A 16078-nucleotide genomic window follows, 5' to 3' on the forward strand; every position below is an offset into this window, starting at 1 on the left:
TGATTTAGTTAAAGTTGTTTCAGAATATGATATCCTATTTCAAGACCCTAAAGGTCTGCCACCCAAAAGGGAAATAGTACATGATATTTGTCTATAGTAAGATGCCCCATTACCTAACATTGGAATGTACAGGTTGTCAGCTTTAGAGAATGCAGAGATAAAGAAGTAGGTACAGTAGTTGCTCAATAAAGGGTTTATACAACCAGGCACATCATCATGTGGATCTCCAATCGTGTTGGTGAGAAAGAAAGATGGTTCGTGGAGAATGTGCATTGATTATAGAGCACTAAATAAAATAATGATCAAGAATCATTATCCTCTTCCTCATATCGATGATTTATTAGATCAATTGAAAGAAGCAATTTACTTTTCTAAGTTATACTTGCGAAGTGGTTATCATCAGGTCAAAGTTGTAGAACAGGATGCATGGAAGACTATTTTCAAGACAAATCAAGGATTGTATGAATGGTTGGTTATGCCTTTTGGCTTAACTAATGCTCCTGCTACATTTATGATAGTTATGAATGATGTACTCAGACCATTTATTGATGACTTTGTAATCGTTTATTTAGATGACATTCTTGTCTTTAGTAAGACATGGAAAGACCATGTAAATCATTTAAATAAGGCTTTAGATATTTTAAATAGATAAAATCTCTATGTAAAACTGTCAAAATGTGAATTTGGCAGAACATATTTAAATTATTTGGGTCATATTGTAGGGGGTGGTGAATTGAAGATAGATCCCTCTAAGGTTGAAGTCATTGTAAACTGGCCTAAACCGAAATCAGCTACAGAGGTTAGGAGTTTCCTAGGGGCAACACAATACTGGAGAAAGTTTATTGCTAACTTTTCTTTGATTGCAACTCCATTACATGCTTTAACAGGATTGAAACAAGTGTTTACGTGGGGAGGCAAACAGCAGAAAGCCTTCGACACCTTAAAAGAGAAAATCACTACAACACCAGTACTAGCACTGCTAGATCTTCAACATCCATTTGAGATAAAGTCAAATGCCAATGACTATGCCATGGAAGCAGTGTCGATGCAACACGGAAAACCCATATGATATCATTCTAAGACATTTACTTCTGCAGTAGTTAATTATCCCACATATGATAAAGAATTGTATGCATTAGTACAAAGTGTGAAAAAATGGAAACATTACCTAATGGGTAAAGAAACAATCATACATACAGATCATCAACCACTTCAATATTTGCACTCACAAACTAAATTGCAGCAATCAAGACATTATAGGTGGATGGTTTTTCTACAGTAATTTCATCTTGTCATCAGATATAAGAAGGGCATACACAATAAGGTTGCAGACATATTATCAAGACCAATCATAAATGCATCTACTATACTTAAGAATAACTCAGTAATGCATGAAAGTTACATTGAACAATATGCTCAAGATGTAGATTTTAAAGATGTATATGAAACTTTAAGTCATGGCAAGCAAGTAGAAGAATTGGATTATTATGTAAAGGACCAAATCTTATATCATTTGGGAAAGTTATGCATTCCACAAACTGAAAGAGTTAACATAATTTGAGAAGAACATACTTCTCTCATATCAGGTCATTTTGGCATAAGTAAAACAATTGCACAATTGCAAAGGTTATGTTATTGGCCAAGAATGCATGAGACAGTTCCTATATATATCAAAGGATGTACAATGTGTGCTACAAGCAAACCAAGTAATAGAAAATTAGGCTTGTACACTCCACTTCCAATTCCTTCTCATCCTTGGGAAAGTGTTTCCATGGACTTTGTTATGGTATTGCCAAAATATAGAAAATGTCATGATTATTTGTATGTTGTTGTGGATAGGTTCAGTAAAATGTGTATTTTGATACCTTGTAACAAGCAGGTTACAACTGAACAAATAGTAAAGTTGTTCTTTCAGAATGTATGGGTTCATTTTGGGTTACCCACTTCTATTGTATCTGATCGAGATTCTCGATTTGTTGGGAAGTTTTGGTCAAATCTATGGGATTTGATGGACACCAGGTTGAAGAAGAGCACAACATTTCATCCACAAACAGATGGTCAGACAGAGGTGGTTAATAGGACATTGATCCAGTTGCTCAGAGTCTATTGCAACAAGCATCCCAAGCTTTAGGATGAGCATTTGTGCTATGTGAAGCATGCTTACAACCGTGTCAAACACTCTTCTACTCAGAGATCTCCTTTTGAGACTTTCTTTGGTTTACACCATGACAGATAATGAATGGAGTGACTTGGAAGAAAGATCACTGAGCGGCATTCGATTGTGTTTGGCAGATGATGTTTTGTTTAACATCGTGTCAGAGAAAACTGCTGCTAGTTTGTGGACAAAGCTTGAAAAGTTGTACACGACGAAATCCTAGAAGTGACAGTTGTACCAAGTGCGCTTTGGTACAAACCATCACATACATCAAACAACCTACTACATTGGCATATGGAATTCGAGACATATATTCTTTTTCTTCATTTGTATTAGGACATAAAATAGAAGAAAGCTTAAAATGGGAAGCTAAAGGGACTGAAATAGGCTTCACATTGTTCATACCAAACCTCAAGAGTATTTTCTCAATATACTTCTATTGTGATAGCCACAACTTACCATTGCTCATGTCTCTGAAAATCTCCATGCCCAAAATCTGTCTTGTTGCTCCTAGATCTTTCATATCAAATGTCCTAGCCATCTGAGCCTTTAACCTGTTGCTCTCTATTATGCTTTTGCTTGCTAAAAGCATATCGTCAACATACAACACTAAGATAATGAACATGCCATTACTTAATTTCTTAAAGTAAACACAATGATCGTATTCACTTCTTATATAATTTTGACTCATCATGACATAATCAAATTTCTTGTACCATTGTCGAGGTGACTTCTTCAGACCATACAATGATTTCTTGAGCCTGCAGAAAAATGTCTTGTTGCGATTTTGAAAAAATCCTTCCAGTTGTTCCATGTAAATCTCCTCATCTAAATCCATGTAAAAAAGCAGTTTTAACATCTAGTTGTTGTAATTCTAAATCAAGTAAAGCAACTAATGCTAATACAATTCGAATTGAAACAATTTTTACAACTGGTGAAAATATCTCATGAAAATCAATGCCTGCTTCCTGAGAAAAACCCTTTGCGACCAGCCTTGCTTTGTACCTGTCCTCTGTATCGTCAACACCCCTTTTCAATTTATAAAGCCATTTACATCCCACATTTTTTCTATCTTTAGGAAGTTCTACCAGATCCCATGTGCCATTCTTGACTAATGCCATCATCTCGTCCTTCATAGCTTCTTTCCACTTTTCACTTTTAGAACCTTCTACAGCTTCCTGATAGCATAAAGGTTCATCATCATTAGCGGCTAAAGCAATTGAAGTAACATAATCACATACCTTTTAGGAGGACGTTTGATTCTTGTGGACCTCCTTAAAGATGTTTTTGGTACTTCCACAATTTCCTGATTATTATTTGTAGGAACTTCTTCATGATCTGCATCTGAAACATGTTCATGATCTACCTCTGAAACTTGTTCATGATCTTCATCTGAAACTTGTTCATCTTGACTATCATCACTATTTGAACTAGTTTCAAATTGAATGTGTTGAAGCTTAGATACATTATCCTGTTTCAATTTATCATCTACATCTGGATTTTCAAGTGAAGATTCATTTAACATCTCTGTTAATGATGATCTTGTGAGTAGTAGGATCTCACAACCTGTATCCCTTAGTCCCATCACCATATCCAACAAAGATATATCTTTTTGATTTAGGATCTAATTTAGAATGCTGATGTTTCGGAACTAGAGCATATGCATCACAACCAGAAACTTTAAGTTTAGAATAATCACAAGGATGACCTTTCCATACATCTTGAGGAATTTTGCATCCTATTGCAGTTGATGGTGATCGATTTATCAAATAGAAACCTGTAGAAACTGCTTCTGTCCACAATTCCTTCTGCAAATTGGCGTTACTAAGCATAATTCTTGCCCTCTCTAAAATAGTCTTGTTCATGCGTTCAACAACTCCATTTTGCTGAGGAGTATATACAATGGTTTTATGTCTTTCGATCCCAACGTCCTTGCAATAATTATCAAATTCCTTTGAAGTAAACTCACCACCATTGTCATTTCTTAAACATTTAATGCTTTTTCCAGTGATGTTTTCAACTAATGCTCTAAACTGTTTAAAAACTATGAATACATCAGACTTCTTCTTTAACAATTGGTTCACACTTTTCTTGAGAAATCATCAATAAAAGATACAAAATATGACGATCCTCCATATGAGGTTATAGGAGATGGACCCCAAACATTAGAATGGATATAATCAAGGATTCCCTTACTAGTATGTTTTCTAGTTTTAAACTTCTGCTTGCTTTGTTTCCCAAATAGACAATGTTTGCAGAAATCTAACTTAACAGACTTTAAATTAGGAAGTACTTACGATCAAATAAAATATTTAAACCTCTTTTGCTCATATGGCCCAAACTTTGATGCCATAAACGAATACAATTACTGTCATTTTCAGATACTGTAGAAACATGATCTGACTCTGTTCTTCCTTCTAACTGAAAAAGATTTCCAACTTTCTTTGCCTTCATTACTAGTAAAATTCCTTTATAAACTTTCATTACTCCACCTTGAATAAAAGTTTTATATCCATTAGTGTCTAGTACTCCTAGTGAAATGAGGTCTTTTCTTAGTTCAGGTACATGTCTTACATCAGTTAGAATTTTATTTGTCCCATCAAACATTTTAAGCTAGATGCTTCCAATTCCCACAATGTTACATGTGACATCATTTCCCATGTAAACTACTCCATCGTTGATTGATTTATAAGTTTTAAACCATTCTCTATGAATGCACATGTCATCTGATGCACCAGAATCTAACAGCCAATGTTGATCATGATTAGACAAATTAACTGATAACACTTCATCACTCATACCTGAAATGGATGCCGAACCTGTATCTGTCGTGTTTTCTTCTTTCTTCTCTGTCGAAGAGTCTTCTTTGGATGTTTGCTGTCTCTTCCAACAGTCCTTCTTCAAATGTCCCAATTTTCCACAAAACCAGCACTTTACTTTACTCTTCTTCCCTTTCGATTTTGACCGTGATTTTTCGTGCTTACTGAAGCATCTTTCTTTAGAACATCCTCTGACCATCAATGCTTATGATGTAGAGGTTTCTGAATTTGACCTCTTCCTTGTTTCTTCGGACAACAAAGCTCCAACAACATCATCAAATTCAAGGGAGTCTGATGAACTAAGACTTATAGAAGTAACAAAATGATCCCATGACTCGGGCAACGAGCATAATAAAGTTATAGCTTTATCTTCTGATTCAAATTTTACTTCTATACTTTCTAACTACACCAGGAGAGTATTAAAGGTATTCAAATGATCAGTAATAGATGTACCTTCCTTCATGTGCAAACTGTACAATTGTCGCTTCAGAAGAATCCTATTGGTTAAGGATTTCGTCATGTACAAGTTTTCAAACTTTGTCCACAAACCAGTAGCAGTTTTCTCTGACACGATGTTAAACAAAACATCATCTGCCAAACACAATCGAATGTCGCTCAGTGCTCTTTCATCCAAGTCACTCCATTCATTATCTGTCATGGTGTAAGGTTGTTTAGCTTTTCCCAACAAGGCCTTTGCCACACCTTGTTGCACGAGTAGATCATACATCTTCACTTTCCAGATCTCGAAGTTGTTTTTGCCATTGAACTTCTCGATCTCAAATCGAGCACTTTGAGTTTTTTCCATGTTGTGTCACACAAAATCTCCAATTGAAACTTTTAACAAATGAAGTTTTTATTTAAAAAAAAACTTCCCTTCATCAATAAAATTCCTTTGCCTTATAATGTCATGGCATATTACCATTTAAAAAACAAAATCTGATATAGATATAATATCATATCTAATACAAAACCTTTGTTTTTGTTTTAAAAAAAAAAAAATCATGATAGCTTTATAACAACCTTCAAATCGACTTGTTGTTTTAATGTACAGAGGCGACCCATTACAAAACGTTTTTGTCCTGAAATATTGCAATTGTGAATAACTCAACCACAAGGAATGCAAAACCACTTTACCCTGCCATGCCACTTTATCACAAGGAATGCAAAAACTTATCAAGCCTACGACAATCTACTCGGATAGTTGTAATTTAAGCTATATTGATTCCTTTCAAATGATAACTGTGGGATTTTTGTGAAGAAACGTGGCATCACAAACTAAAACAACAACATTTAAAATGAAACATTCCAAAATAGTTCAGCATTTTAATACTTGGTGTTAACAGAATGACATTTAATTGACTTTTTTTTTTGTTTCAACAGTTCAAACCTCCAGCAGTTGACGTGCCACGCAGTTCCAACCTCCAGTCCACCGCTCTGAGCGCAGTTCCAACCTCCAGTCCACCGCACTGATCAATGCTCAGTTCAATGCACTGATCAACGCTCAGTTCAATGCACTGGTCCAACGCACTGGTCCACGGTTAGTCTAACACACTGGTCCAATGCACTGGTATTTGCGCGGCAGACTTGGCCTCTCAGCCTCTTGGGCACAGGCAACAGACGCCACGGTACTGTGTATATGCGCAGTAGACTTGGCCTCTCAGGCTCTGATACCAATTGTAGGAGCAAACAATCTCACAGCGGAAACTAAATCAACATACACAACACAAACCAACATAAAAAACACAAAGATTTTAACATGGTTCACCCAACCAATCTGGGCTACATCCACCAAACAGAGGCATCGACAATCTTATTATTCAACAGGAGATTACAAAAACATAATTCCTCACACCCTCTCAGCTCCAATATTCTCTACGGTCTTACATTTTATCGCTGGGAGTAGAAAATTGAATCATAAATTCTCTCACAACAAATATAGGATGCAATAACTCCTCCTCAGGAATAACTGGAGCTAACTTAGCAACAAATCCTATTGTTGTCACATTCATGAGATTTTTTCCAAAATTAATTAACAGAAAATCTCAACATCCCTTGGATTTTGTCTTTGGTAAAGACATGGCAGTTGATGGACACAGTGATGTGGACAAAGCAACCAAGTTCATTGAACAAATATAAGAAATTCACTAGGCCGTACAGGAACAGCTGGAAAGAATTCATGCCAAGTACAAGGCAAGACATGACAAGCATCGAGTTGAGCATAGTTTTCAAGTTGGTGATCAAGTATAGCTGTACATCAGCAAAGACAGAATGTAAGGTGAAGGTAAGAAGCTAAAACCAATAAGGTATGGACCTTTCAAGATACTTAATCAAATTGGTGCAAATGCTTTTCACCTTGATTTACCAGCTTATATGCAGATCTATTCAGTCGTTAATATAGAAAACTTGAGATTGTATGAACCTTCATTGCTTGAAGATCCTGAAGAGCAAAGTCAGTTGCCTTCTATTGAGGATATGTTGCCAGAGTATCTCAATGAGTTATAGGAGGACATAGTTCTGGGCAGGAAGGTAAGAACAATGTGTCAAGGGGATGTTGAGTACCTGAGAGTAGGGCTAAAATGTTCAAATCCAAGCAAAGCATGATGGATAGAAGCTAAAAAAGTGAGGGAGTTGTATCCTCACTTGATTGATGCCTAAAAACCAACTTTTGGTGGTCCAAAATCTTTTCAGTGGGAAGGCGTGATCCAAAATGGATCCTAAAACCTCTAAGTCTAAGTCCTTAAAACTATCAGAAAACATTATCGCAAGAAAAAACCATGAAGAATGGTGGAAAACAAAGTTCAACGAAGAATGCACCAGAGCCATTGGATCGAACAGATCAACGGTCCAGATTGAATCGGGATATCGCAATCAGAGCAGGCCAGTGGAACGTATTGGAGGCAGCCCATTGGGAAATGTGATCAGCGATCCAACGATTTAACAAGAGCCGTCAGATCGGGTGCGCAGATCCAATGATGGAGATCACATAATTGCATCGCAAATATTACCAAAGGTAGCACTTAACCCGCAGGCTCGAAGACCATGCGATATGCGAATTGTGATTATCGCATCACAACAATATATGGGAATGAACCATGGCCCGTGGCATTGCGAAGGGTTGATATGCGATACGCCGATATCGACGATCGGCGAGTGGATGGGAAACAATATAAAGACCGATGATAGACCAGGACCTGATAAGGATTATAGGTCAGATCTAAATATATTTGAAGTGTGGTTTTTGTAGATTTCTTTGTATTTACCCTTGTATTGATGTTTGGCCACATACAATGTGATATTGCAATATTACGATAGAATAGTGGACCCGAATGGTTTATAAACGCGGCCTTATGTTATTTAAGTTCCGAGGTAAATGGTATTTCAAGCAGGCTTCAGGCGGTAAGTGGTATTGGATGGGCTCTGCCCAATCCCATACACTGACTGACACGTAGTACGTAGCAAGGAGAGAGAAAAATGATTTTTCAAGCAGTTGATCTCCGTGCAAGTAAGCCATCCGAAATGCACATTAGCCATCAGATCAAATGGTCACAGATCAACGGTGTAGAATGCACGAGCAGGTTGGATGATCAGGATGGATGTGAACCGTCGAATGAGAAAAGATCTACGGTGTGGGATGCCAAAGGACAGACAACGCACGAGGCATAATACTCGTCCGATTCCTCTGGTTTATAGTTTTTCCTGTGTACTTATCTATGTAGACAAAGAAATGATTCTTTGGGAGATTCACCCACGCTGCTCCTTTCCGTTTGAAAACAAGTGGCCACCATACCTTAGGGTGTTTTGCAATGATTGTTTAACACTCAATAGGGATTTGAACAGAAAACGGTCGAGAGCCAGAGAGCTCGAGAATGGAATTGAACTGACAGCGCTGATAGGCTTAAAATCCATTCAATGGCAGCACAAAAAAGGGGTCAGTTGAAGACAGTAAGTCAGTCAGATTGAGGCAGATTGAATAGAGGAATAGGATAGAGGTAGAGTCTGTGCAATCTTTTAGACTCAAGGTTTTCGAGTAGATCCCTCTTTGATGTTACTGTTGGTTGAGACTTTATTTTGAGCTCACCCTTGTAATAATTTGTTATTAAAGACTTAATATAGAGGTCGACACTGAAAGTTGGACCAGGAGACGTAGCTAGGAAGTCTGGTGAACTCCTTAATTATTTGTTGTGTTGATGTGTGCGCCTGTTATGTTTTCTAATTGCTCATTGTCTATATTATTTGCAATATTTTCGATCCGTTGCACTAAGTAATATAGGCATTCTTGCACATGAGTCTGTAATACCTTAATATTGATTTAAGATCTCATTTTCAGATCACTTCTCCTTGGCATGGTGTTGGAGGGACTAAGAACTTTATCCTTGTGTTGAGAAAAAATTGAGGGGTTAGGTTGTGGGGAGGATATGAGAGGAGGGAATGAATTCCAAGTTGTAGGGAGAAGAATTCCAAGGGTGGTCATCTTTTCTTGAGAAGCTTAGGCCATAAGCAATTGTCCAAGAGAGCTAGCAAAAAGGGATCAATAAGAAAGAGGATGACAAGAAAACAAGACCGATGAGGGTCGGACCATGGGGAGGGGTAACATGCCACTAGGTAAAATGGAAATAAAATCTAGATAAGAGTCCCATTTATAAGGAAACCATTGTAGAACATCAACATGTCTACCAAATGAAAAAATAAATGCTTAGGCTTACTGCCAATCTCCTAGTCCTTGTGAAAACAAGAGTTCACCACCTTGAAATACCATAACTACCCATGTTGACGATCCCTGTACTCTGAACAGACCTCTGTATCGAGCATGATTTCTCTAGTATGCAATCTTAGATCTTCCTAACTCTTGACATGCACATTCAACATAAAATACAACCTCTGCATTAACTCCATCTCACATGACTGTAGAGTTCCATCTCTCGTAACTATATTTGATTTGATAAACCACCACCTAATTTAGATTAGATCATTATATCGTTTGTCATCCATCTCGATGCTTTTAGACTGGAAAAAGTGGAGGAATCAACTCACAGGGCAATTTTTACCGGCACGACCTAGTTTGACAAATCGGGGTCTGAAACCTTTTGTGCACATTTTGAGACATCAAATAATATTTTTGGGGTAAAATTTTTATGCTTTAGTGCTACACCTTTTATTTCATTATTTTCATATTCTACACACAAAGGCCTTTTTGATGGCACAAGACTCGCCTCAATCAAAGTCCATACACAAAATTTATGCCACTCAAAAGTTGAGCTTCCTATTTTCACGCCATAATTCGAGAGGATTTCATGTTAACCCCCATTATTCATGGAAAAAGGGCTAGACACATGAATATGATAAAGAAGACTGTAAAAGAGTTCATATTGCAACTCTGGTTAATAGTTGAGGTAGTCAAACATAACCACTAGTAGGATGTAGACCTAACCACTAGTAGGATGTCGGGTTGTGTTATAACTGGGCCACTAGGAGAAAAACGGCTTCCATTATTTTCGGGTGTATTTGATCCATAAATGAGAAAAAATAGCTGAGAGGGATAAGAGATAGAGCGCACAAAGATGATTTGAACACTTTAGTAGCCCATCGGCCATATGCCATGCTTCTTTGTACTCGCAACCATTTTCTATCAAGAGAAAATGAGCAAAGTGGCTTCACCTTCTTGGTTTTCTTATGCAAGAGTTTCCCAAGTCATATCTTGTGTCAAATTGTAGTTTGTGAGTTTTTATTTTGTTGTTCTCTATTTTTTACATAATTTTAATTCACATGCATATGCAATTACCTGTAATTTAAAGATCCAAAAATCTAATAAAAAAATAAAACCCTATGATGTATATTTCAAATATTTAAATATAGTTTTATCAGATCTATTATGAAGAATTTTCTAGTGAAATATCTACGATAGTTTACAAATCATCACCAGATCATTAACCCCCACCTGATATCATAATCTTTGAGTTTAATTGCGTTGTGTGCAATTATAAATGCATTTGAGCTTAATTGGGTTGTGTGCTCTTATAAATGCAAGTAAGAACTAGACAATTATTAAAGCCATATAAAAATTTGAGTGCATCTCACCATAATGTATACATGCACCCCCACCAGGTAACCCATTTGTCATTAGTGCAACTTTTTGGAAGCTTTTCTAGTGGGAGTTGTCTTTAGTGCGACTTTTCGAAAGCTTTTTCGGTAGATTTTTCGAGTCCAATTTCTCTAAAATCAGGAAGGAATTCAATGAAATCACAAGTTTGATGGGTAACCCTGCGCAATAGAGTGCCCTAGGGTTTTCAGGGCGTTGAATCCATATATACAATAAAAAAACTAGTTTAAATAACACAAATGAAGATTTCACCTCAATTTTTTCCACAAGATTCTGGTAAGGGAAACTCGAAAAAGTCTCGCAAAAACAACTCCCCAAGTAACTCATATCACCCCATCCTAGGAGATATCTTTTTAAAACTAGATATGACAGATTTTTTATTACATGACCGATAAAAAAAGAAAATCATCCTAAAACGGCTAATCAAAATTATTATTCTATTTTTATGATTAACCAATAAAATAATCATTCTCGTAACATCGAAAATGAAAATTAATGAGTAAAAATTATTATAATTACAATTATTCGTTCGGTTATTTATATCATTTATGATTTGAACAATCAACCTACTCGGAAAACATTGACATTGAATATTTTATATATATTTTTTGAAAATTAAAAAAATTATGAAGAAAAGGATTTCAACAAATTTGATTGTAAAATATAAGGGTTAAAATTGACATCTTTTAAAGTAAAAAAATAATTACTATTAAAACAAAATATAAAAAATAATTACTCCTACAAAAATTGAGGACAAACTTTAATTCTTATGAAGTAACCATAGGCATTGAGTATATCTGATACAACCTCATCTACATGTTTTGGTTGATCTCATTTAACATTGTTTCTACCAAGGAAACTGTGCCAAGCAAAGCAAGATATTGCTGAACGTTTTAAATATGCTGCTATCACTCCCATTTTATTCGCTTATCACTCTGAAAACTACACCATAACGTGATTCTCTATATATTTAGAGCAAACATTATTAATAAATGCTTAAAGCTGGAAAGCCAAAATTATGCCGATCACCCCAATACCTACCTCCCCACAATCATTCTTCCATTTCCACATATATATATATATATATATTTGGAAATGAAGCGCTTTTTGAGCTTTCAAATTGAACGCTATTGTTGTTCACGCAAAGATGCACTCCCTAATTCTAATTCTGTTGTAACAAACAATTAATTTATTTAAAGATGAACACAATTCTTCAACTATAAAATTATCCATTCATTCACATCTCGAGTTGAGCTGCACCCTGTAATTGCATGTATTATTAATACACTCACTTCCGCCTCCAGTCGATATTGCACAAGAGAAGATGAGGAATCTACTATTGCTTCTGGCCTTCTGCTTTTCTGCGACAGCAGCAGCAGCCATAGAGTGCAGCGATGTGTTGAGTAGACCAGTGCATTGCTTGAGTTACTTCGTTACACCCGGAGCTACTCTTACACCCAGCAGCGCCTGCTGCAGAGAAAGCGAGGAAGTGTTGGGCATGGCGAATTCCATGGGTGCCAAAGAAGATCTGTGTAACTGCTTTGTGGGACTGATACGTGGCTTCAGACCCAACCCTAACAAAATTGAAGGGCTTCTGTCTTCTTGTGCTCTCCAACTCTTCTTCCCCATCGATCCCGTTACCGCTCTTCCCGACTGCACACAGTAAGTTAATAGTAGCTTATCATTACTTCAATAATCTCTCGAAATATTTCATTTATATCTTTCATTCCATCCACTCGCACCTTGCATGCATTCTATTTAACTCGTTTGTATATACTCAATTGCATGTACAGGATTCAATAGCTCGGCCACTGATTCAATAAAGCAGAGTAGTACTCAGTTGCCATCACTGGACGATGCTCTACCAAAATAATTAATGATAATGAGAGTACCCGCATAATGCTATACCAAAATAATTGATGTTAATTAGCTACTGTATCAGTAGCCGTGAATGATTTCACCAAAAAATAAAGCGAGAATTTGGATTCTGTTGTTCATGACATTCATCGATTTGTGTTGCTTATTAAATTAATCTATGCATATCTTCTTTGATTGCCACGCTAAACATTGGCATATTTTATTCTACACTCAAGAAATGTGTGTGACATATCTTATTTTATCTGTTGTAAATCTAGTCTAAAAAATCATTTATGTTAATGTCATGTATTATAAGAACATAAATTCGGAAAAATGGTCACTCCTTACACAAATTTTGGATTCATCCTTGTCACAATTTTAGTGAAAAAGGATCGATAGAGAGTGGAAGCTTATTATTATTTTAATTAAAATTAGGATATTATATTTAAAAAAAAATTGTATTGTGGGTGTAGTAATTACAATAAAAGAGGGGTTACTTCAGTTATTTGACACTCACACACAATTTCTTGGAATGTCTAATGGATCAAAAACACTGATTTTTTAAATATCTAAACCATTATTCTTATATGCCTAAATACATCAAAAGACTTGTAAAATTTGACCAAACTTTACAACATACTAACTAACAAGAGGTGAGATTACATGTCCAGGCCATTTATTGCATAATCAAGAATGATTAAAAGATACTCCCATTAAATCAAACAAGTTTGGAGATTTTGGAGTTTCTTTCTTTGGAGTCTTTCCTACCTCTTGTCAAAGGAGGGAAGGAGCTTGAATTTTTCTTTAACACTTCTGAAAAGGATGGAGAGGAGGAAGGATTATCATCTTCAACCTTTTTTACAAGTGCAATATCACATCCCTTCTATTTCTCCTCTTTTGCATGCATGACTCTTGAATCCTTGTCTTGGGTTTGTTTAGGGGTTATCTCAAAGGCCTCTTCAAATGACCTTTAAGAGCCTAACTCTTTATTCTTCTCTGCATGTGCACTTCTCACATTTTTATTAGTATGGTGATTTTTCATGGATTACCTTTTCACCCTTCGATTTTTCGTTTGTCAATCCATAAATTGAAGATCCTTGATGGTTCCTAGTGTTTATAGGAGAATTAGATACCCCTTCCTCTTGTGATACAACCTCTTTTTCCATGACTAAGTTTATAGGAGAATGAAATACCCCTTCATGCAACCTCTTTTTCCATGAATATTTTTTTTTTTTGAGTTGGAACATCTTTGAGGAGACAAATGCCATTTTGACCCTCAAGACTCTCACATTGGTAGTCGACTAGCTCGATCTCTTGGTGCATTAGATCAAGGATTTCTTGGTGCATTGGATCAAGGATTTCCCCTTCTTTGTATGCCTGATTGAGGGAAACAAATTTGTTCCCTCCCAAACCTTTGCTCTTGCTAGAGGAGAATCCTTCAACTTTGGCAGTTTATTTCCTTGGAGAGGGAGGGCCTTTAGGTCCCAATCCATCTCCTTCTTGTGTCCTTGTGGTTGTGTTTTGCTTGGGGGCACCCTTCTTTCTTTCAGTCGCTACCAATGTTCTCCTTCCTCCTTATTTTTCTAGATATCTTTTGTTTTTGGGCATCTTTGGGTAAAGTTCTCATATTCCTGTTGAATTTTACATTTAAATATTAGCTGATCATAATCCACTTCTTGATAATGAGTCTAGTTATCTAGTTGGAAATTTATTTCCATTGGGAGTCCCTTATCAAGATCCACTTCTACACAAATCTTAGCACAAGATTGCATACCTTATCATGGTTTTTCCAAATCGATATGGTGTTCGATAACATTTCCAATGTTCTTAAAGATTTCCTCATTCCATCATTGAAGGGGAAAATATGGCAATTTAACTAAAATAGGAAAAAATGATGGAACATCATCTTATGGGTTTGAAATTTGGACTCCATTTATTGAGCCGAGAGGCCTTCTACAATGATGTGTAGGTGTAATGTAAGTATGTAAACAATTCTAAATGTCGGCTTAGTTAAAAATAATAATAATAAAAGTCAAAAGTATGGGGATGAGTGCAAAAATATAAATGTTGCCTCAATTAATAATAAAAAGTTAAAGTAATAAAATTCTATTTGTTATATTTTGATTTTGTTATTAACTTGTGAATAGGTTTTGTTAAAATACCATGAGCCAATACCATGGCTTATCAATACCTCAAGCCCAAAAACCATAACTTATTTCACAACCAAAATATTTTATAACAATATGACAAGATTCTTAACCATGGATATTCACATTCACTTTACAGTGGATATTATTAACTTGTAAAAAATTAGGTTTGTTATAATACCATGGGCCAATACTATGGCTTATCAATACCACATGCCCAAAAAACATAACTTATTTCACAATCAAAATATTTTATAACAATATGAAAATATTCTTAACCATGGATATTCATCCCCACTTTACCATGGATATTATTAACTTGTAAATAGGTTTTGTTACAATACCATGGGTCAATACCATGAATTATCAATGCCACATTCACAAAAAAAACATAACTTATTTTTACAATCAAAATATTTTGTAACAACATGACATGATTCTTAATCATGGATATTCACCTCCTTTGTAATTGATATTATGAAATTGTGAATAAGCTTTGTTACAATAGCATGAGTTAATACTATGGCTTATCAATACCACATGCCAAAAAAACATATCTTATTCATAATCTAAATATTTTATAACAATATGGCAAGATTCTTAACACTTGATATTCACCCCTACTTTACCATGGATATTATTAACTTGTAAATGGGATTTTTTACAATACCATGGGCCAATGCCATGGCTTATCAATACCATGTGATTATAAACCATAACTTATTTCACAATAAAATTATTTCATTTTAACTTAATTATATAGTATTTTTTAATTCAAGCTAATAGGAAAAGGGTTATAATTAGTTTTGAGATATATATAAACCTTATATCCCGGCGAGTACTAAAAATATTCCAATATAAATAAAATTAAGGTTTTAATAAAATTAAAAATGAGAATACTTTTATATTTAAAGATGCAAAATTTATATAATACAAATATTAGTAAGAACTAACATAGGTCTATCTTGACTAAGGATCCAAGTGAAGACAGAAATAAAAGTGA

The 16078-nt window shown here is 35.5% G+C and overlaps 1 protein-coding gene across 1 annotated transcript; it reads left to right on the top strand.

Moving 5' to 3' along the window:
* The first annotated feature begins 12395 nt into the window (after nucleotides 1-12395).
* On the top strand, nucleotides 12396-12737 carry LOC149222231 (non-specific lipid-transfer protein-like). The gene has a single exon (XM_089387542.1). It carries the CDS (start codon nucleotides 12396-12398, stop codon nucleotides 12735-12737), a length of 342 nt encoding a protein of 113 aa, XP_089243668.1.
* Nucleotides 12738-16078: the final 3341 nt, after the last annotated feature.

The sequence above is a fragment of the Pinus tabuliformis genome, chromosome Q (genome assembly GCF_031772625.1).
Source record: "Pinus tabuliformis cultivar Carrire ecotype Pingquan chromosome Q, CPIR1, whole genome shotgun sequence".
NCBI lineage: Eukaryota > Viridiplantae > Streptophyta > Pinopsida > Pinales > Pinaceae > Pinus > Pinus tabuliformis.

Excerpts from the sequence above, each read along its gene's own strand:
- LOC149222231 (XM_089387542.1), top strand. The coding sequence starts at position 12,396 with ATGAGGAATCTACTATTGCTTCTGGCCTTCTGCTTTTCTGCGACAGCA.